Here is a 23,873-nt window from a genome sequence, read left to right on the forward strand (position 1 = left end):
CATCTGAAACGGAGGGTGCTCACTGGCTGAGTGTAAAGTGAGAAGCAATATTTGGGTGCATCAGTGTGAAAGACTGACTTCAGATATCATCAGCTATGTTCAGTGTACTTGTTCAGAGGCTTCTCATTTTCAGCTGCACTGAATGGAGATTAAGCAGCTGTCACTAATTAAAATTAGTGCAAAATCCACGTTTCATATGTGAATGTATACAACAGTGTATATACTGTATGTGGGTATTCACCAGAGACCCTGTCTTGTTCTACCTCTCTGAGGGTCTGTGCTCGACCTTGGTTGCTATGGTTACTGCCAATGGGGATTGAGCAGCTGCAGCCTCACAACTATGCTAGATATAAACTATGACCCACCGGTTACAGACATTGGTGTGACCTGTTGAGAAAGACTCTACTGATCAACACTAATTAACTAACCCGGGTTCGGTTCAGGATAACCCTCAGAGTTGAAGTAACAAAACTATTACAATAATCAATCACAGGATTGATGTCAATCATCAAATCAACAACAATCATTACAATTACAATTAATCAATAATGAGAAATGTCAAATATTGCATCGAATGACAAATTTCGATTCAAAGACTTGCTTGTTGTGTTTCAATTTAATTATTTAGAAAAAACCCAAATATTATTTATAATAATAGCATGTAAGAAATAAAAATCAAATAAAAACCGTATCTATAATCAGTTAATACTAAATCAGTCAGGCAAACACTCAGTGTAACAGTCATTTGCATAATATAATAGGCTTTATAATGTGGGTTATTATAATGTGACAGTGTTTAAGTTATTTAGTTATTTATTTCATTTTTCCATGTTCTTTATATTTATATTTTGAAAATGTACATTTATTACATAATGGTATTCAATGCTGATTAGAGGAGCCTCCTGGTTATTTTTTGCCGAGGGCCCCACCAGACTCACCACTGATTGCTCACCTCTCTCTGTGGTGCTTAAATAACAGTAGGAGTGGTTTTGACAGCTACATTGACAGTAAATCACTCTAGTTAAATCATCTATAATCAGCTGTAGTAAATGGGACTGTATTGAACATGGGGGAATGCACTGATTGGGGCATATTTTGACATAACCATCAACTCAATCATTAGCTTAATAACTGCGTTTTCACTTGGTACTATAGGTTTAGTTTGTTGAACACCACTGGTTTTAGCTGCTAACGTATCCATAGATGAAAATAGGGGGATAGGAGTTATCACCATCTTCAACATAGTCAATAATCATACAATTAATTATCCTAATCTGATCCCTTGGATAACTCACATCCCACATTTTACGGTCAGGGTTATTCACAGTAGTTAACTGTCTCTAAAGTTTCCCTTGAGCTTGGGACAGAGCAGAGGACTAGCTGAAACCTACTGGGACTGGACAAACCACAGAGAAACACTGAATGAAGCACCAATCCAGAAACTAATGACACATGCAGAGGGGAACTTAGGAGGGCTGAGAGTTGTTGGAGGGAGAACTCCACTAGAGTGAGGGGAGAGTCTGAATTGTGGGTCTGCACTGGGACCTGAAGTGGATCACAGAATCACAGCGACCCTCAGTCAGAGGCGTGGATTGTGTGGATGCTTTGTGGTCGACTGCATCGCTTTGTCGCTTGATTAGATAGCTTCAAATGCGCCGATCTGAGCGTCAGTGTATGCAGTGTGTGTGTGTGTGTGTGTGTGAGAGTATTATATGCCTGGCTGTATGTATGTTTGGTGAAACCCACTCCTTTTTTTTCAGTCCTTCCAGTTGCTAAATTGGTGTCGTGATTCCAGTCACAAATCAGAAACATGTTGAACCTGCAGTGCGGAGCTTTTGTCTCTCCCCCTATGCCAGTGACAGTAATTCTGTCAAACAACACAAAACACTGTGATAATAATTCATTATTTAGGTGTTATTTAGGAGTAAATGTAATAGTTACAAAGCCTACTCCAAGTATTTTACAAATACCAACCTGTCTAAGAGCAGTAAGACAACATCATGTCTGTCTCAGTTGCTTTTCTTTCAGCCGCTCCAACAAAGAAAAGTCACACTGATGGTGATCTGTGTTTGTCCTCACCTTCTTCAGCCTGTAATCCTTTCTCTGAACACTGACTTTCTTTTATCTGGAGCATCAAAAACTTTTCTCGGACACTTTCTAGGTTTTCCCACCATACTCGTGCTGCTGTTGCTGCACTGTAGTTCATCTCTAAACTGGTTACACTGACTGGGACACACTGGTCCATCATGATAAGATCATTCAACATGCTGCTGGGGTTTGTTGAATGTGAACAATGTCCTACAGACATGTTCTGTAAAGTTCACTATCTTGAATTCTTCCATGCACTTTTAGTGATTAATGGAGCCAAAGTGTACCAACTAACTATTATTTTCAGATACAGGAGAGCCCAGTAAACACTCCCTCATCCTCCTGAGCGCAGTCATTTTCCTACAGTCCATCACTCTGAAAAAAGACTCACAGCAGGAGTCCATGTGACGTCCTGACTAAGTTAACGGCCATTATTAATAGTGGCCTTGTTTCTGTTGGCAGAAGCTCAGCGAGCGTGTTAAGACTTGTCAGTCACAGAAGCTAATGCTTCAATGCAAGCAGCCATACTCGCTTAATACGGCCTCAGCCTTCCTGCTCGGGGCCAAATGTTGTGTGTGGAACTATGACCTCATTCTGCCAGCTTCACCACAAGTAGAGCAGCTGAGCTGAGGCAGAATTTCTTTTAATTGATGAAGATTTTCCTCTTCCACTGATAAAAAAAAGAAGTGCTGTAAGTGCCTTACATGTCTCAGTCTGTGGTTCTGAAACAATGCATGTAAAATAGGTAAGAGATAAATCAATATCTCTCACTGAGCTCTGCACCACTGATGCAGCTCCACTCTGTCTCCACATGCTGCTGCACAGGTGCACAGTGAACCCTGGAGGCCTGTGACAGTAAAACCCTGACCCTGATCCTGATCCTGACCATGACCCAGACCCAGACCATGACCCAGACCCTGATCCTGACCCTGACCCAGACCCAGACCCTGACCATGACCCAGACCCAGACCCAGACCATGACCATGACCCAGACCCTGATCCTGACCCTGACCCTGACCATGACCATGACCCAGACCCGAACCCAGACCCAGACCATGACCCAGATCCTGACCCTGATGACCAGAGCCAAAGCACCGAACACCAAAGTTCTTTCTTTCTATACTTACTTTAAAAAGATGTATCAGAGTTCTGAATATTAGGGGTGTACGATTCAGAAAATCTCACGATTCGATTCAAAATCCATTCTCGATTCAAAAATTTATAATACGTCATATAGTATACCACAATATATATTTCATATATATATATATATATATATATATATATATATATATATATATATATATATATATGATGCTCAGAGGTGTATTGCTATTTGTTTAAGTAGGCTACTGGAGCGCACCTACAATGTTCGTACATGCAAACATACACGCCATTAAGTTGCATCTCCTTTCAAAGGTTATGTAACCACTGTTCCTATGGTGACAAGTTTACATAGATCAGTCAACTATGATCACATCAGATGTTAGACTGACAGTGAACAGTTTGATCATATTGAGAATATGACGCAGCATCAGATAAACATCCAGCTCAGTATTCTCAGTAATATTAGACTATACCATGGATGTGGCAGGTTGTAATTAGCTTAGCATTAGGCAGCAGATGAATGAACATAAGTACTTTGTGTTCTGAGTAATTTCACTTACTGACTTGTGTCGAACAAATGAAGCCACATTGGAAACATCCATTCAGAGGAAAAGCTGAAGCTAACAGGCTAGGCTATGAAAACGCAGCTAAGCTGTCCCAGTGTAACAGACTGACTCTGTCATGTTTCTGTGTAAATGCATCACAGATAAAGAAAGTGTCAGAAGAGTAAATGATGAATGAAAGGATGTTTTCTGTCTTTTCATCTTTACTAATGAACCTTTGAATTCACTGAGCAGCTCAGACGCTATCAGCAGCTACGGCCATCTTTTAAGGTGGAATGTTTTCTTGCTTGTTATTCAATTCATGATTGATGTTTGGAAATCTATCAATATACCTTAAATGTAAATATTTAATTAGTATTGATTAGCTCTCTACATGACATATGCTTTAGTGAGGATCTGATCTTCAAGCTCTTAAAAATGTAAATAAAGCTGCAGATAACATCGAGCTGCTTCTTCCCCTTGAGATTATAAAAGCTGAAATGCAGTTCAAATGTTAGCTGTATAAAAATAAATTGATAAATAAAACACATTATATTTTCAAAGACTGACAGGACTGCTCAGCCTTGAGTGTCCACAGATCATGATGAAGGTGATAAATATAATGATGTGATCAATAGTGAAACTATTAAGTATTAAGTAAAACTATGGATTCAGACTATTATTTAACTGTCCTCTGTTGTAGCTGTTGGTCAAAACTAGACTCCCTCACTCCATTGTGTGGAGCTGGACAATGATGCTGATGATCACTGATCGATTCTGTTGATCTTTTTAACAGCAAACAGATGTCGTCCTCACTCACTACACACACCATATACAGAGTGATGGTCGTCTCAGTCTACGTCTGAGCACAGATCCTGGATTACAGTTTCTACTTAGTAACATCAGATTGATTTTTGTTGCTAACTCTCAAAGTAATTGTTTGTGCAGCTTCACTTCAGTTCAGACTCTGTTGGGCTGGTGACTGTCTGAGTCTGACCCTGAACTTGCTAACGAGCTGAATAACTTTTATAATCGAAATTCATGATAGTAGTAAGGAACTGTGTATGTATAAAAATGCTTACCCAGAGCAGAATGAGACATTTGTTGATAGGGACATGGTTTTCAAACTTTTTAGGGGAGTGAAAGAGAGAAAAAGTCCTGGCCCAGACAATATTAGCAGTTGACTTCTTAAGAACTGTGCAGATGCCATTGGCTGACATATCTTCCGTCATCTCATGAAGTCACTTCAAATTCATAGGGTTCCTCGCCTCTGGAAGGATTCTGTGATTTGTACCTTTGATAAGATCTCTCACCTGTGGCATTTACTTTTATGCTTATGAAAACCTTTGAGAAATTGTAAACACCCACTACAATTTGCTAACCTGGCAGGTAGGGGTGTTGATGATGCCACGTGCGTCCTACTTAAGATGGTTCTGGGTCATCTGGATGGTACAAAAAATTTAGTAAGACAGCTTTTTTGTCATGGTTTGCCATGGCGGACATTTTTAGGTTTGGATTTTGTCACTTCCTGTTTTATTTTGTAGTTGGTTTCCTTGTGTGTCTTAATATTTTTACTTCCTGTCTTGGTCCTGTTTTTCTGTGTGGTGATTGTCTGCCCCACTCTAATGTGTTTCACCTGTGTTCAGTCACCCTTGCCTCCCTTGTGTCTGTTTAGTCTCTGTGCTCCCCTTTGTCTGTGTCGGTTTGTTCATGTCTGGTCTGTCCTCGGTCTGTTCATGTTGCCTGTTCTAGCTGCTGTGGTATCTCCTGTGTCTCCGGTTGTTGTTCCTCGTGTGCCCTCATGCTTCGCTTTTCTGTTCTGTTGTTTCACCTGTTTTTGTAAGTTTGTCAGTTAATAAACATTTTTGCAATTCATCCCTATGTGTTGGCTGCATTTGGGTCCAGCCTTACCCGCACCGTGACGTTTTTATTGATTTCTCTTCAGCTTTTAACGGTATCCAACCTCACATTTTAGCAGATTGTCTCACCAGCACAGCACCTGGAGCTTGGTTTAATATCTTGGCTAGTTGACTTTTTAAATGACAGATCTCAGACAGTGAGAGTAAATGTCACCTTATCCAATGTTCTTTTATCTTCTACTGGCTTTTTTTTTTTTTTTATATATACACAAATGGGGTGTCAGTGTCACTATGAGGACAGACATGTTAATAAGTTTGCGGATGATTCTGTCATTGTTTCTCTGCTCAGTGACGATGACTTTGCCCATGGTCCAGTGGTCGATGATTTTAGTGTCTGGTGTGAGCACTCCTTGAATATTAACTTGTCTACAACAAAAGAAATTATCACTGACTTTCGTAGAAGGCCTCCAACCGTTCCTACTCTTTTTATTCATGGCCAGGCTGTTGAAGTTGTCGGACAGTGCAAGTACCTGGGAACAATAATTGACAACAAACGAACATTTGACCGAAATACTGCTGCTGCTTGTGCAAAGGCCCACCAGCGTATGTGCTTTTATTGTAAGCTTAGAATTTTTAATGTCGACATCTCTTTTATGAAAATGTTTTTGTTGTATTCTTGTTTTATTGAGTCTGTTTTAACCTTTTCATTTATCTGCTGGTTTGCATTACTCACCCTGAAAAACAGGAACAGGTTGGAAAGCATTGTGAGGCTGTGTAGTCAAATTGCCGGGGGAAATCTTGAGGAACTCTCTGTACTTTACAATGTCCGAGTCTTTAAAAAGGCCCAGTTATTCCTGGCTGACAACAACCACCCCCTGTTATCATCATGTCTAGATGCAGGACCAACAGATTCAAAAATTCCAAAAATTTGTCCCTGCTACCATTGTTTTTTTTTAAATAGTCTCATGTTATCCCTTGTTTGTTGCATAAATTGTTTGAGTGTTTGATTACTTTTGTTATTTACTGCTGGCTGTGCAACGAATTGCCCCTTGGGGATAATAAAGATGACCTTGACCTTGAGATTTAACTTCAGCATCACACCCCCACCTGACTGAGCTGTTTAGAGAGAAACAGCGGCTCCGATCACCTGTCACTTTCTAAGCTAAAGCGGACACATCGTCTTGTCTCATGATCAGTTTAGTTACAAACAGCTAAGTCATTACACATCTGTCATTTGTTGCATAATCTTGAGCTTCGTATGTTGGATGATAGTGTGGTCACTCTGTCTGATGTTAGTTAAGGTGCCAAAATGATGTACACTGTAAGACGCTGGAGGAAATGAGCTGAGATACAAGTTTACATGCTGACGGAGAATTCAGTTGCATATCCATAATATTAACTTTCCTTTAAAGGTCCATATATTATGAAGGTATACTGTATATCCATGTGTTTGATTATAAAGCAGGCCTAGGTTCTATATTAATACTGTGAAAGTATCAAAGCGCTCAGTCCACAGAGAAATGCACACAGCCTGTATTCAGACACTGAGCCTGAAAACTAGATCTGTTACTAGAGCTCCAGAGAGAAGCCTGAGAGAGGAGATGTGAAACTACGCTGAGATGGTTTTTGGTAGTTAAAACCACAGATATATCCTCCATCTTATCAACACTTCAAATAAAACACAGGAGAAGAGGAAAATATGGAGCATTTAAAAGTGAAAGTAAGAGAAACTTATCTGACTCTAACTAGCTTTATTGTTGTTACTTTGCTGCTATCATCTTATTATGCATCTAAATCTGCCTCTACTGTAGAGACTGAGGAACAGAAGAGGAAAAGAGTCAGACACTCTCTTGTCTGCTGCGTATTGTGGCAAAATAAAACTGAAAAAGTCAAAGAGAATCATAAACAATAACGAAAGAGAAGGAAATCCCTGGATGAACAGGGGAGATCAGTGATTGGCTATGGTTGTTGGGTCACTGATCATTGGTCGACCATGCTGCTGCTCTCCTCCTCACTGAACACAGTCAGTCAGAGCCACAGCCACATGACATCACATTCATGGAGATTTATAGTGTTTTCCTGGCCTACAAACACTTTGGTTGTGGTGAGGTTAAGCTTCGTGTTGCAGAGATAATGTGTTGATTGATGAAGGAAAACACACATCAATGGGCAAGTGGCTGCATTTATAAAGCACTGTTATCCAAAGGGATTTACAGTTTGCCGCTCATTCATCTACAGTGCAAGGTCGGGGTGGGGGACAGACTTGGAACACAGTCTGTGGTCCAAAATGGCTGAACCACTGAGTAGTTTTTATTGTTTGATCATTGCCAATTCTCCTGCGCTGTTTGTGTGTGCAGCTCCCTCTAAACGACCTCCTCTCAGGAGACATGACGATACGAGAAAATCTGGTAGTCGTCACCAAGGCCGATGGAATTCCATGATTCTGGTGACAGACCAATACTGTAAAAAACATTCATTTATAATGTCAGTGAATTATATTTTAGCAGACTGGACAGTGATGACTGTAGCTGCTAATGTTGTGAGCACGTTATGAGCTGTCACTGTTAGCAAAAACAAGCTAATATTATCCCAAACAAGCTGATGTTAGTCTAAACAAGCTGATGTTAGTCTAAACAAGCTAATGTTAGCCTAAACAAGCTAATGTTAGCCCAAACAAGCTGATGTTAGTCTAAACAAAATAATGTTAGCCTAAACAAGCTGATGTTAGTCTAAACAAAATAATGTTAGCCTAAACAAGCTGATGTTAGCCTAAACAAGCTAATGTTAGCCCAAACAAGCTGATGTTAGTCTAAACAAGCTAATGTTAGCCTAAACAAGCTGATGTTAGTCTAAACAAGCTAATGTTAGCCTAAACAAGCTGATGTTAGTCTAAACAAGCTAATGTTAGCCTAAACAAGCTGATGTTAGCCTAAACAAGCTAATGTTAGCCTAAAAAAGCTAATGCTAGTCTCAAAAAGCAGGTCTCTTCATCAAAACTGTGTAATCTTGTTTCTGTAATACTGTGTATTATAATTCTGCTGTATCTCTTGATATTTTCTTCTTGTCTGACCATGGTCCTGTGTGTGTTTGTGTGTGTGTGTGTGTGTGTGTGTGTGTGTGTGTGTGTGCGTGTGCGTGCGTGTGTGTGTGTGTCACAGGGGGCCTGTTCCCGAGGGGTGCAGATCAGGAGTACAGTGCGTTCAGAGTCGGCATGGTTCAGTTTGGGATGGCAGATTTCAGACTGACTCCTCACATAGATAACCTGGAGGTGGCCAACAGCTTTGCTGTCACTAACTGCTGTGAGTACTGGTTTTCTTTTATTACTCTGAACACAGATCAGTTAAAGGGATTGTTACTGTTGCAGATCATTTGTAAAGTCTTTCAGTTTCTGATACAGATTATTCATTAATTATTAGCATGCTGCTATCAATATGGGTGTTTGATCTGGTGTTATTTCCTGTTTCTGTCATTGTCAAACTGACAATGTGTCAGTCTGTCCTCTCTCTGGGCCCTGGTTCCTTCTGAAGATGTAAATCTTCAAAAATAAATAGTTTCAGGTTTGTGCTTGAACATTAGAGAGTCATGTCAGAGATGATTTGGTCTGATCAGTTAGAGTGACTTTAAATTCCAACACATGTTGACAACAGACAGGTTTGCTAAGCTTCAGCTCTAACTGTCTGTCTCATTAGTAATGAGACCACTGTCCCAATGGGATATTTTACCTTCTGGAGTTCCTTTACCTTTAAGAAGAGAGGGAATCCCACTGGGAAATATATCCATGACATCTGGAAGCTCCTCAGGTGTGAGATAGCAAGACGTTCTTTATTCACTTTTTAAAGTTCATCTCCAGATATGTTTTAAAATCCTCTGCTATGATTTATATTTAGTTGAAGATGGTTTTCCCACATAAAAAGTCTCATCTCCTCTTACTTCCTGGTTGAGAAATGTGGATAAGGCCTTATGCCCCGCCCACCACCTGCAGTCTCCAGGTGGACAGGTGAAAGAGCAGAGAGCATCAAGATGGAAACATCAGAGAGACTCAGCCACATGTTTGAGCCTCAGTCAGACCCAGACTCAGATGAGGAGTCTGAGACCAGAACCAGAGACTAGCAGACGGGTCAGAACGGTTAGCGTAGTTAGCATCTTTTATTTGTTTATGTTGTTTGTTAGCTTGTAACTGGCAGTGGCTGACACAGTGTTAGTGGTTGTGCTAATGCTAACTCTCTCTCTCTGTACTGACAAGGTTTCAGGTTTATTCAGCCCCGCCCAGCATCAGAGGCAAACAGTGAATTACCAGTTTTGACACCGCAGCACAGTTGGTGAAGGTTGTGATAAGCCGTCCTTACCACTGCATTAAACATATGCTCTGGTAGTTCAAGTGAAATGGGCCCAAACCACAGATGTGTTATCTGAATGTGGTGATAAATGTGTTGGTGAAGTGGATCAGCGTAGAGTCACAGAGCAGAAACAGCGGGAACAAGGCCTCGGTGCAGGCAGTGCACTGAGTCTTCATCAGAGCATGATGTAATGATGGCTCTGGCCCGAGGCTCAGAGGTCTGCTATTTAAGTGCAGTGTATTGTGATAGCATGGAGTCCTCTCCTTCTGCACCTGCTGCAGTACACATGATGTCCACACACTGTGACACTGACTTCACAAAGACAACACGTCTGTCTGCATGTTACAAATTCACGTGTCATACATTTAAACCAAAACCATGTTGTACAGCAGTCACCTAAAACGAACAGCCGATCGCAGCGTTAGACAAGTCAAAGGCCCTGTTTTGGTGTAAGGTTTAATTTAGACTTTAACTGTACTACTAGTATTACCAATGCTGCTTATTGATCCGGTACTTTAACGGTTGTCTTGTAGATCTGGCACTTTGATGGTTCTCTTATCGATCCAGTACTTTAACTGTAATCTTATTAGTCAGATACATTAACGGTTCTCTTATAGATCTGGTACCTTGATGGTTCTCTTATAGATCCGGTACTTTACCGGATCTTTTATAGATCTGGTACTTTAACGAATCACTTATTGATCTGGTACTTTAACTGTAATCTCATCGATCCAGTACTTTAACGGTTCTCTTATCGATCTGGTAATTTAACGGCTTCATCGAGGCTGACGAGTAACGCTGTTAGAAGGTGGGGGGTCAACTCAGGCAGAAACCCTGCGGTGGCATGCAGTGCTGACCAGTGGGAGGAGAGGGTGGTGGAGGGAGTTGTAAGCCAGTCCAGCAGCAGACTAGCAACAGTCAGCTGCTCGGCTGCTCAGAGCAGGTCGACGGCACCGTGCACTTGGGTGAAACCTCTGACTTTACAAAAGCTTTTCTACAAACTACTGAAGAACTTTAGTAACTGAGAGATTTCTAAAACCATCTTCTTTTATATATCATGATGGATTATTGAGTGCAGATTAATGAGCAAAAATGTCAGTTTTATCCGTTGAAAATGAAAACTACACCACGGTGGAGTGAAGGGGTCTGGATATAGTCTGAAGACACTGTAGTGCCTAACAAGCTCTTTTCTAAATAATAAATTATTAGTGTGTTTCTCTGCCACCATAACACGCAGCACTTTGCAGCATTAAAAATCAAACATGTCCTCCATATTTGAAGGTGGAACAGTTCTAATACAAGATGTTATTCTTTGTTTTATTTCACTCATTCATTTACTGGATGAAAACCTTTAATCAGGTTGATAAGACAACAACAATAACAGTCACTGCGGTAAACAGTAATAAAATGATCCACCATTAACTCATCAGTGCAGACGACCTTGTAGTCACCACTTTCTATCAGCTGAAGACTTGATGTAGATCAGGTTCAGTAGAGCAGTCTGATCCCAGTCCTGCTGAGCTCAAACCAGGAACAGTCATGTCTGAACGGACTGATCAGACTTTATTTGGTGTTTAGAACTAAGAAGAACTTTATTATAGTTGAGTTTACACTGTTCGTACAGTTAAAAGCAGTTTAAAGTAGAGTTGTTCTGATTCTGATACTAGAATCTGAAAGGCCGTTGATCTTGCTGAAATACTGGATCAGTGTCAGTGAGAATGTGAATCTGTGCACGGATCTAATACCTTAAAACTTATCAATAAACCTTATAGTTTCACACACAGATAAAACTACAGTGTTCCCAGAAATCTCTTCTTCTATGTGAAATGTAAGCTGTCGGCAATTTAGCTGTATTTCACCTCATCTGCCTCACGTCATGTTGAGCCGATATGCTAGCTTAGCAAGCCATTATGAGCAGAAACATTAGCTTGCTAAACACGTCTCACAAATGTATTAATGTATTAATCTATAACCATAACTCTATCTCCAGCATAACAACAAATATACGAGCTGAACAGAACACAAACAACTGAACAGATATGCTTACATTTGTCATGGACACGCACAGAACGTCCTCACTTACCTCGACTACTGAAGCAGACGATCTCTTCTCATGTAGCACTTGAATAATTTCCCCGTCAGGAGCTCACCCTCCTGGCCACACTGAGGGCAGTACATGAAGTTTCTGAGGGAATTCTGCACAGGTATACTTTAAAGGTATTTTTGGTGCAAAACAACTGGGCACCTGTGAAAGTGGAATTAGTAGTTGTTTGTGCATGAATTCACAATCTGATTAGCAGATGTGCATATTTTGTCCATGACTTCACATTATGTGATCCAGGTGTGTGAATGTATGTTGCAAATTCACTGAAGCAACTGTAGCAAAAAATGCAGCTTATGAGTTTCTTAATTTGTGAGTTGTAAAACGGGATTTGTGCACCTGCAATGAAGAATCTGAGAAGGTGTAACTGTTGTGTTTGTGGCAGAGAGAAAAAAATACAAGTATGCAACTCCTAAAGCGTTTTTTCATTTTTATTTTAATACAGTGGTATCATATCAGTCCTGTGTATGGACCGGTACACAGGTTCAGGTATCAGAATCAGCACATCTCTAGTTTAAAGTAAAAATAATTACTGGGGTCTGTTCGTGTCCTTTATGACTGTAAGCCGCACTGTTTTATGTTATCTAAAACTAAAACCATAGAATCTATTAATATATTGGTCCATATTGTATTCAATGTTAAGCAGCCAAATAAATCAGATCTAGAGATCAAATCTCATGGATTAACTAAAACTAAAACCAGGCTGTTCTCATCAGAGTCAAGTCACTGAGCGTGAGTGAAGTGGGCTTGTAACCAGAGAGTAGTGATGAAGTCAAATGATAGTGAAGTAACTGCTTTCCCTGCTGCGTCCAGTTTCCATATACCCCGACCAACCAATCAGATATAAATAAACTTTGACAAGGACAATATGAAATACTTTTCACTTATTTTTTAAATTTTGGGATGAAGCAGGACGATTTGGTTGGGTAGTCTGAGCACTTGGTGGAGCCCCCCCCCCCCCCGTGCCCATGCTTGTTAATGTGTCCTCGGGGATGGGAGGAATAAACAGGCTTTGATATACTTTCATTGCGCTCTGCGGAGTGTGTGGAGCATGTTATTGGTTTATTGTGACTGTCAGTGAAATATGTTGTATTCAAGATGTCCTCAGCTGCACTGGTCCTTAATAGAACATGAATTATAAACGATTATTGTTCATGGTTCAATCATGTTCATATGTCAGCATCAATTCAGGATATGATGCACATGAACTCAACAGTTCAGACACAGAGAGGAAACTGGACGTTTTATTTCCAGAGAAGAGAATGAGGTCATTGAAGTAGGACGACTAAATATAACAGACACTAAGAGTCCTGCAGCCTTCCAGTGAAATGTCCTAACTGTACAGTAACTGTTGGCTGCCTTTAATATAGAATACAGAGATAAATATTGAAGCAGTGACATAGGCCTCTGTGCCTAACAGCAGTCATCACAGCAGCCAGTGACTGATTCCATGATGTTTAACAGAAAATCTCACTGTCTTCTACTCATTTCCTGTCTTTGAGTTTTCCACATAAAGTTATTTAACCAAATATCAAATTTCACCATCCAGCCCACCTGGCTCTTAAAAACTCCATCAGATACTAGTCTGCTCATTGTCCAGTGTGTTGGTGTCACAGTGCATTAGAGAGACGTCATGCAGACATGGGCAAGAATCTGAAGCTGCTTTGCCGACTTTTCATTTGTGGTCTTTAGAAGCTCATCTTGGTCCAGTCTTCAATCTCTGGCTGTGAGAATCCTCTGTGCAGGGAACCTGGAAAACAGGTGAACAGTTTCCCAGTCATGGAAAACACATGGAAAATGAGAGAAAAAGTCAAGTGTCCTGGAAAATAATGTGTTTTCCTGGAAAAATGATTTCAGTATTCTCCTATTTTATGCTCAGGATCACTTTGATGTTCAAATGCTAGGCTAGTTTATGGATGACAGTAGTTTGAACACACTGCTATTGGTTTTGTTTAATGCTGTTAACGCAGCTCGAAGTCACATGCTGCAGGCTGGAAGAGTGTAAGTTAAGAAGTTAGTAAGTCCTTTAAATGTACATGAGTCCCTGTTGGCTGCTAACTGTCTTTATCTGGTTTATAGATCAATGTATTATTCCCAACTGTTGGATAATGGGTTAGTGTGTTTGTTTCAGTTTTGAATTGCTGAGAGTTGATAATAAATGTGAAGTCAATATAGGTGTTTCTTTGCTTTATAATACCATTATTGTTATTATTATTTATCTGTTTTTGGAGGTAAACTGTTGTAACTGTTGTAGTGGTAGCTCACAGTGGGTTAATAACCTTGTTAATGACATCACTTCCTGTTACTAGTAAAGAGGCTAAAGTGTGATTACCTGATGAGACCCAGTTGTAGTAAATAACCGACCTAATTCAACTTTGAATCTACATTTAGCTTAACTTCAGTCTAGATTTGCCAGGAGGGAAAACTGTAGGCAACTATTTATACTGGTGTTCAGGCAGCAATGGTTAAAATAATTCATAAGCATAAGGTGAGTCATGTTATGAATTAATGATGATGATAATAAGGTTTTTTTTTTCTTGTGTTCAATTTGTCATAAAATCATAATTAATTAATCATGTAAAAGATGATGTCATAGATAAGTATAGCCAAGTATAGACTGCACTTATTTTAAATCAGACTTCCACAGATAGGAACACATTGGTGTATGGTGTGATTCCTGTCTGTAAAATGAGTGAGATTATCACTGGAAATGTCCTGGAAAATGATCTCTTGAAAAGACTGGGAACTCTGTCTGTGCCATGTTGTGTATCGCTATAGCAACCCAGTGTCTTTGATTTTATGTGTATCCAACTGAGGATTAGCAAAAAACTCCCACACACTGTCTAGTACACCTGCAGACAGAGAAACGTGTGGCGCATGTTTGGGTGCACAGACTTTCATGAGGTTATTTTACCAAGAGGTCTCTCCAACACACCTGTCCATTCACAGGTAACATGACCATTGAAGGTTTAATATAATGAGATTGAATAAAGTAAAGAGTTGGAGGTCTCCATGGTGATAATCTGTCACATGCAGCTCCTGCAGGTTTGATTATAGAACAACCTCATACAACCCTACAGATTTCTATCCCAAACTTAATTTGAAATATTTATACACTCAGCTGAACCGTTTTATTCAACACATACAATGGATCATTGTCATCGGAGAGCTGCAGAGGGACGTCCCTGCTTTGTCAACTTTCAGGATGTTACCTGAGACCTGTGTCTGAGTTTCATCCTGTGTGTGTGTGTCTCTCTCTCTATCTCTCCCTCTCTCCCAGTTTGTTCCCAGTTCTCTCGAGGCGTCTACGCCATCTTTGGCTTCTACGACAAGAAGTCGGTGAACACCATCACCTCCTTCTGTGAGACGCTTCATGTCTCCTTCATCACACCTTCTTTTCCAGCAGAGGGGATGAATCAGTTCGTTCTCCAGATGAGGCCGGACATCAAGGGCCCGCTGGTGTCATTAGTGGAATACTACAAATGGGAGAAGTTTGCCTACTTGTATGACAGTGACAGAGGTAATAAGGCTCTCATCAGGTACAGCTAGGGGTTATAGCAAAGGATCCCTTCTCTGTTTTCCAAAGATCTCTCTGGGAGACACACAGTGTACATGACCTCAAACATTTATCTTTATATAGAAACCAACACCATCTGGTAATGTCTAACTCTGATTCTGACTGCACATCGATGTCTGTGTAAAGAGCTTCAGTTGTCACAGTTTCTAAGAAATGGTTCTCAAATTGGAGACCTACATTAAAATGTCAGGAGGCCTCCTCTAGATTTGATTTGGCGGCTGTGGCTCAGGAGGTTGTCAAACAATCTGAAGTTCGATTGGTCTGTGTGCCCTCAGGCAGTTTTACAATTTCTTTCATTTTTAAACAAAACTTTAAAACTTTTATGACGTTTTTATTGTCAGATTAAAAAACAAAAACAATAAAGAAGATAGAAGAAGAAACGGTTCAATTCTGGTGTTTGGAAATTCTTATTTTTTCCTTTGTTAAACTAAAGAATGAATAAAAGGATAGAATGGCCACTCTATGGATGACTTTGAAATGTCTTGTCACGTTCTGAACTCTGACCTCAGTGTATGGTGTGGTGTAAACACAGTTTTTATTTTAGAGTACTGTTAACACAAATCTCAGCTGCATCTCATTTGTAGAGTTGTGGTTATTTTTATTAAAGTATTGAAAGCTGAACCTAAATAGATTTGATAAATGATCTGAACAGAAGCAGATTCAGATCAGAACCCCCCCTGGTGCTGTCCTGTTACCATGTACATCACAGCAAACAGACTTCTAATTTCACTAACCACGCTGTGTGTGTGTGTGTGTGTGCGTGTGTGTAGGTCTTTCTACTCTTCAGGTCATATTGGACACTGCAGCAGAGAAGAAATGGGTGGTCACAGCCATAAATGTAGGAAACTTGAAGGATGAGAGGAAGGACGAAGCATACCGTTCGCTGTTTCAGGTACTGATGATCTGCTCCTACACAACACTGCTCTCTCTCACTGCTCTCTGTCACGTCTCACTGTCGCTGCTCTCTCTAACTGCTCCCTGTCACTGCTCCCTGTCACTGCTCCCTGTCACTGCTCCCGTGACTGCTCCCTGTCACTGCTCTCTGTCACTCCTCTCTGTCACTGCTCTCTCTCACTGTTCATTTTCACTGCTCCCTGTCACTCCTCTTTGTCACTGCTCCCTATTACTGCTCTTTGTCACTGCTTTCTTTCACTGCTCTCCATCACTGCTCCCTGTCACTGTTCTCTCTCACTGCTCTCTGTCACTGCTCTCTGTCACTCCTCTCTCTCAATGCTCCCTGTCACTGCTCCTTGTCACTGCACCTTGTCACTCCTCTTTGTCAATGCTCCCTGTCACTGCTCCTTGTCACTGCTATCTGTCGCTGCTCCCTGTCACTGCTCCTTGTCACTCCTCTCTCACTGCTCTCTGTCACTGCTCCTTGTAACTGCTCCCTGTCACTGCTCTCTCGCAATGCTCCCTGTCACTGCTCTCTGTCGCTGCTCTCTGTCACTGCTCCCTGTGACTGCTCTGTCTCATTGCTCTCTGTCAGTGTTCACTGTCACTGCTCTCTCTCACTGCTCTCTGTCACTGCTCCTTGTCACTGCTCCTTGTCACTGCTCCCTGTCACTGCTCCCTGCCACTGCTCTCTCTCACTGCTCTCTGTCAGTCCTCTCTCTCAATGCTCCCTGTCACTGCTCCTTGTCACTGCTCCTTGTCACTGCACCTTGCCACTCCTCTTTGTCAATGCTCCCTGTCACTGCTCCTTGTCACTGCTCTCTTTCGCTGCTCCCTGTCACTGCTCTCTGTCACTCCTCTCTCACTGCTCCCTGTCACTGCTCCCTGTCACTGCTCCCTGTCACTGCTCCCTGTCACTGCTCTCTGTCACTGCTCCCTGTCACTGCTCTTTGTCACTGCTCTCTGTTACTGCTCCTGTTCACTGCTCTTTGTCACTGCTCTCTGTCACTGCTCTCTGTCACTGCTCCCTGTCACTGCTCTTTGTCACTGCTCTCTCTCACTGCTCCTTGTCACTGCTCTCTCTTACTGCTCCCTGTCACTGCTCTCTGTCACTACTCTCTGTCACTGCTCCCTATCACTGCTCTCTGTCACTGCTCTCTCTTACTGCTCCCTGTCACTGCTCTTTGTCACTGCTCTCTGTCACTGCTCCTTGTCACTGCTCTCTCTCACTGCTCTTTGTCATTGTTCTCTGTCACTGCTCTTTTCACTGCTCTCTGTCACTGCTCCCTGTGACTGCTCTGTCTCACTGCTCTCAGCACTCACTGTCACCACTGCCACTGATTTCAGGGTTCAGTATCTCCAAGAGCGACACTACACCTCCTGTCCTCCCACAGTGTCCCCTCCCAGTGACAGCAGAGACCAGAGACAATACAAACCTAAACATATTATCAGTCACAACTTCATGCTGCAGGACTGTGGTGTTGAATCTTGCTAAACTCTAATCTGTGTTTCAGGACCTGGAGATCCGTAAAGAGCGACGCATCATCCTGGACTGTGAACAAGACAAAGTTAAAGACATCATGGAGCAGGTACATTTCAGTCTTATCAATACTGCTGCTAATGATACACTGATAAAATCCATCCATCACCAGGAGAGATTATGCTTCTCCTCCTCCAGCCTGCTGTAGAGACATCCTTTGCTGTTTAATTTGTCTCTCCCATCATGCACCAGACATCAGTGTGGTGTCAGAGAGACATTGCCTAACTGACATTGTTACGTTTAGCAGACGTTGAGTTTTACTCATGAGAATGTCACTATTTTATGAGTTGGAACACAACTTAAAACCAATAAAACACCATCATCAGCTGTCAACAGTTTTCTACGTCACATTGACCTTTGACATTTGAGCTTCCCCTGACATTGAAGGTCTGAAAATACAACACCTTCTCCAGGTGTTGTCTTGTGTCAGCACATTTAAAATTAATACACCATCCTGTCAACGTGCTTCCTTTTAGGTAGGAGCAGGGTGGAGTACTGTACTGTTTTCATTTCAGATCTGCTTCCAGGTCTGTTTCTCTTTTGTCTTTTTGTTAACAATGAGAAACATTCACAGTTCCAGATCAGATCAGACTTTAAGCTGCTGTTTTTAATTGGACTTTCCAGTTCAGCCTGGGTCTGGAAGAGGTCAAAGGTCATTTGTTAATGGTTGTGAGTGGACTAATTTATACAGACAAAGCAGTGAGTGATGCACATCATATCTATAGCTGGTCCCTGGTTCTGAAATCCTCCTGTCTATTTATTTATCCACACAGCTGAAGCTGAGTCTTTAGGTGAGAGCTGGTGAGTGAAACAGTGAACCTCTTTTTGATCAGCTCTGTCTGGGGGATCCATGGATGTTCCTGTGCTCATTAGGATTTATACTGTCTCTGGTGTATTTGGATCTGCCCTGGGATCTACTCTGAGCCTGAAACACCCAGACTGACCTCCACAAGGAGGTGTTCAGGTGTATATTAATTACATACCAGCTCCACCTCAGCTGGTTTCTTTAAAGGAGAATGAGCAGAGGCCCCAGTCCAATCCTCAGCTTGAGCAAAGACAACAGAGACTCATCTTAAAGATTTTCCACATTTCAACCAGGTGGACAGTGTAGGACTCAGAACCCTGTCATCTGAAGAACTTTGCAGAGGACAGGGGTCCAAGTCATCAGCTTGACCGCAGTCCACCAGAGCTTCTCTTCCTTACTCCAGTCTCTGCTGCTGGTTTTCATCCAGTGGTGTCTTTTGTTTTGTCCACTTACTTTTGGCGTTTTGAATTGTGTTACAGTGTTGAAGCTGATGGCTCATGTATTCAGCAGTTTAATGGAGGCAGCCACAGCCTCCTGCTTCGGTACAGCTCAACAAACACCAGCTGGTCAGAGAGCTGAGGTCTGCATTATGAAACAGGCTCAACTTTCCCAGGATAACTTTTTATTATCTTGCTTTACTGAACCTAACATTTTCTGTCCTGATAACCTGTTCTGAGGCCTTTATTACGAAGCAAGTTCATCATATCCAGGATAACTTTTATTTATCTGGGTTAACTGAACCCAACATTGACCATCCTGGATAATGTGTACTACAAAGCTGGTTATCAATTGGCTCAGTTAACCCTGGGTTTACCTGTTCGGTTAAGAGCACTTTCATGAGAAGGGGTGGAGTTGTTAATTATAAACAGCATCATCAGAACCATGAAAAAGGTTATTTATATGATATGAGAAGAAATACTGATACCTGCCTGTAAGTTTGCTTATAACCATGTCGAGAAGTGATTTTCAACAAGGTGAAATGTAATGAATAATAATAATGAAAAAATATTATTCCTATGTCTAAATATAATTTCTATTAAAGTCAGAGTAAAGATATATTGTAAATTAGTGCATGAATTATCATTATGTTTCTTACTGAGTATTTTCGCTCTTCAGTCGGATGATGAACAAACTGTTATGAACATGTGATGCAGATAAAACAGTTAAAGTTAAAGTCAGACTGTTTCTGCTGCAGAGAGGAGAGAAAGAAAAGAGGAGAGGAGTAGTTGATGTCTGATGAGTCAGTCTGACTGACTAACAGTGTGTGGATCATTGTTGGTTTAGTTTTTATTTCCAGTTGTGGTCTCAGTCTCCTCATGTTATTCTGAGCTGCAGTGATGAAGAAGAGAGTAAGAGCTTCATTCCTGTCAGGAATCCTGTCGGATTAAAGAATCTGGACTTCAGTATCAGTTACCATGGTGATTCACCCTTGTAAGAAGTGAACCATCGTTGTAGGACTGAGTTAAACCTGAAGTTACTTCCATAACCTCAAATCCTGCTTTGTGGTACAGACCTCTTTCTTTGAGGGTGGAGAAACATTTCTTATTCTAATTAAAACATTAAAAATCCAGTTAAATATTTCATGTAATTATCAGCTTGTTTCCTGAGCTCATTAACATTCACATGTTTTTCACAGGACAGAAACTACAGACTGGGAGAAATGTTTTTATCAGCTTGTTGTTGCTGTTGTTCACACCTCGTCCTCTCTCCCACCAGGTCATCACTATAGGCAGACATGTGAAAGGATACCACTACATCATCGCCAACCTGGTGAGTCATGTGCTCTCACTTCTCATGTATAAATGACGACATGGTTAATAGGCATGTTGCTACATCAGGTGACAGGTTACGGTCATCAACCTGTGTTGGTTGTTGAGTAGTTGACCTGCCTCAGTCTGTCTAGCAGCAGGCCACACATCAAATCAAAGCACCACTGATGTTCCAGTAGCTGTGGTGATAGACACTGTTAACCATCACTTCTTCACTGTAACGTGTCTGTATACCAGCACACCTCCACTACAGGACCAGGATTCCGTTACTGACATGTCTTCAGGCCCTGCGCAGTCAGTTTGAAAGAAAAGGTCAAAGGTCATTTATTAAAATGTTGTTGTTGCAGGGTTTCGTAGATGGTGACCTCTCTAAGATCCAGTACGGAGGAGCGAATGTGTCTGGGTTCCAGATCGTAGACTTTGATGATCCTGTGGTGGCGAAGTTTGACCAGCGATGGGAGGCTCTGGAGGAGAAGGAGTACCCTGGAGCTGACTCACGGATCAGAGTAAGATCAGGATTAGTCAACGTTACTTCCTCATTGAAATGAGTTTAAGTTGCTCCAGGAAAGAATCAGTTCACCTGGAGCCAGTCCAAGGATCAGCGTAGCATAGTCATGCTAACACTGCGTTTAATAATCTAATCTTTGGAAAATTCATCATCTCTGTGGATCTGACTGTTGTCGGGCCATTTAACATGTCTTTGTTATAATGAGCTGTCAGAGAGACGGATGCACTTCAACACAGTCCTCTTAGAACTGAACCAGATCCTGAACCACAGCAGGTCCAGAATTTCTGAAGTGATGATGTGTCTGTGTCTCAGTATACCTCAGCTCTCACCTACGACGCCGTCCATGTGATGACTGAGGCCTTCCGCTTCCTTCACAAGCAGAGGATAGACATGAGTCGTCGTGGCAACAATGGGGACTGTCTGGCCAATCCAGCAGTGCCGTGGGCACAGGGGGTGGAGATTGAACGTGCCCTCAAACAGGTAACCACGGATTATTACACGGATTAAAACACAGATACTGTAAAACAAAGAACACTGCAAAACACCAAACGCTGTGAAATGACAGTTCACATGTGCAGATTCAGTAGGTCCATGCACATGGGATGTTTTTAGTTTTAGAGTTTTTAGTCCTGTTACACCTGAACTGGGGAACTCTGAATCTATGGCCTGAGGGAGGGCTTTAAAATGGAAGAATATTGGCCAGACTAGGGCCGAGGACCCTATTGCTATCTGGGAGGGGCTGGTTTGTGCAGTCCAATATGGATCTGGTCTTGTGAAGCACCTGTAGATTAAAGCAGCCACCTTTACATTGTGGCTCAAGTGTTTTGTGTTTTGTTATGTTAGGACAGATTCAGTATATATATAAAGTAACATAATTTTCCTGTCAGCAAACAACATTAAAACAACAAAACACACACACACACACACACACACACACACACACACACACACACCTGCTGCAGGTCGCTGCCACGCCACTGACCTCAGCCCCTGCTGTACGCAGCCCTCTCCTCCAAATGTCTCCTGTTCATTTTAAAGTTGTAACATTTTTCCTTTTCTTCACTGTCAGGAAGAAGTTGTTCTTGTGACAGTTTGTTGCATTGTGTCCATGTGTTGTTACGAATATGAATCTTGAGTTGTGTTGCAGTTCTCATACATGTTTCTGCTCATTTACCATTTTCATATTTACAGTGTTCACACTCTATAATTGTGACAGACAGAATTATGTTTAGGTTTTTCAAAATAAGGGAGTATTATATTAACGTTAAGAATTGTTTGCAGTTAAATCTGTGATGGATGCTGATCTAGTGAAGAACAGATCATTTATGGAAGGATAAGCAGAATATTAAGATAAAAAGAAGGAAACTGCCGTACCCTAAACCCACTAATGTAACCACACACATGATTTTATATAGATCTATAGTGGGCGGGCAGTTTATTCAAATCTGGACACAGGAAGTTGTTATGGAAATATTGTAGGTGAAGAGAGGCTCTTGTTTGCCAGAAGAGCCAGAAGGTGTAGGCTTTATAAATATTCATATTCATATCTAGAGCTGTCTGGAGCAGGATAAAAACACCCCTCAGATAAATTTAAAATTGTATATTGCAAGTCAGCCAGTGACCGAGATTTTATAAAAGCTACTTCGGATCCACTCATCCTGCTCCTACACACCTGCCTCACTAAATACATGTACAACAATATATTTAATATATCATATCCGTTGACATTTGTCATAATGATTAGGAGATTACTTATTAATACTTTCAACACTCATTTCAAGGTAAAAGGTGTGTGTGTGTGTGTGTGTGTGTGTGTGTGTGTGTGTGTGTGTGAGTATTATATGCCTGGCTGTATGTATGTTTGGTGAAACCCACTCCTTTTCTTTATTCTTATGTGTAGGTGCGTGTAGATGGTTTAACTGGGAACATTCAGTTTGACCAGTATGGGAAGAGAGTCAACTACTCTGTGACCGTCATGGAGCTGAAGAACAATGGACCTGTGAAGGTGACAACCTGTTTGTCATCATCAATATCATGATAGCATGTAGCTGTGTGTAGGTAAATAACCTGTGTGTGTGTGTGTGTGTGTTCATAGATCGGCTATTGGAATGAGGTGGATAAGATGGTGGTGACAAAGTCAGACCTGTACCCTAATGACACCATGGGAATGGAAAACAAGACGGTCATTGTTACAACTATACTGGTAATAAACACATGAACTTTGTCTCCATGACAACCAGTGTGAGAAAAAACACCCAATAATTTAGGCACAGAGCTCAGACAGGGGCAGCTACAATCTATTTCATTAAATTTCTCACTCTAATATCAGGTGGAGATTTCCACTGTGGACAACAAAGTTGTGTTGCTTGATTTATTAATTAGAATTTAGAATTTTATTGTAAATTGTAAATGAAATCCAGGAACAGAATCACACAGGGATTGATTAAAGCTGGAGTAGGTAATCTGTTTCATAAAAAATTTTTGTGATATTTCTTTAAATTCTCTTAATATCCAGATAGCAATGAATAAACGAAATGCTCTGACAATAAACAGGAAAAAACACGTCCTCTGTAGCAACCTCAGTAGCGTGCCTTTGCGTACTCTGGCTGTGCGCTCGCGCTTACTGCTGCATGATTGAGCTGCTTCCGTGTCAGACAAGCAGCGGTCGCAGGTGAAGAAGAGGAAGAAGACGCACAGGAATGGCAGAAAGTTCAATCAGTTCCACCTAAGGCTTTGACTTCAACAG

General features: G+C 41.3%; 1 protein-coding gene across 3 annotated transcripts in view; it reads left to right on the top strand.

The window, feature by feature from the left end:
• Positions 1 to 23,873, top strand: part of LOC130166200 (glutamate receptor 2-like) — an 80,360-nt gene that overhangs the window by 7,032 nt on the left and 49,455 nt on the right. For all 3 annotated transcript variants that reach the window (XM_056371624.1, XM_056371623.1, XM_056371625.1), the window contains exons 2-10: positions 8,755 to 8,895; positions 15,315 to 15,554; positions 16,382 to 16,503; positions 18,020 to 18,094; positions 20,567 to 20,620; positions 20,967 to 21,125; positions 21,440 to 21,607; positions 23,028 to 23,132; positions 23,223 to 23,330. In XM_056371624.1, the coding sequence (XP_056227599.1) occupies positions 8,755 to 8,895; positions 15,315 to 15,554; positions 16,382 to 16,503; positions 18,020 to 18,094; positions 20,567 to 20,620; positions 20,967 to 21,125; positions 21,440 to 21,607; positions 23,028 to 23,132; positions 23,223 to 23,330 (1,172 nt within the window). The remainder of the gene's footprint in view (positions 1 to 8,754; positions 8,896 to 15,314; positions 15,555 to 16,381; positions 16,504 to 18,019; positions 18,095 to 20,566; positions 20,621 to 20,966; positions 21,126 to 21,439; positions 21,608 to 23,027; positions 23,133 to 23,222; positions 23,331 to 23,873) is intronic.

This window comes from Seriola aureovittata, chromosome 3 (genome assembly GCF_021018895.1).
Source record: "Seriola aureovittata isolate HTS-2021-v1 ecotype China chromosome 3, ASM2101889v1, whole genome shotgun sequence".
NCBI classification, from domain to species: domain Eukaryota; kingdom Metazoa; phylum Chordata; class Actinopteri; order Carangiformes; family Carangidae; genus Seriola; species Seriola aureovittata.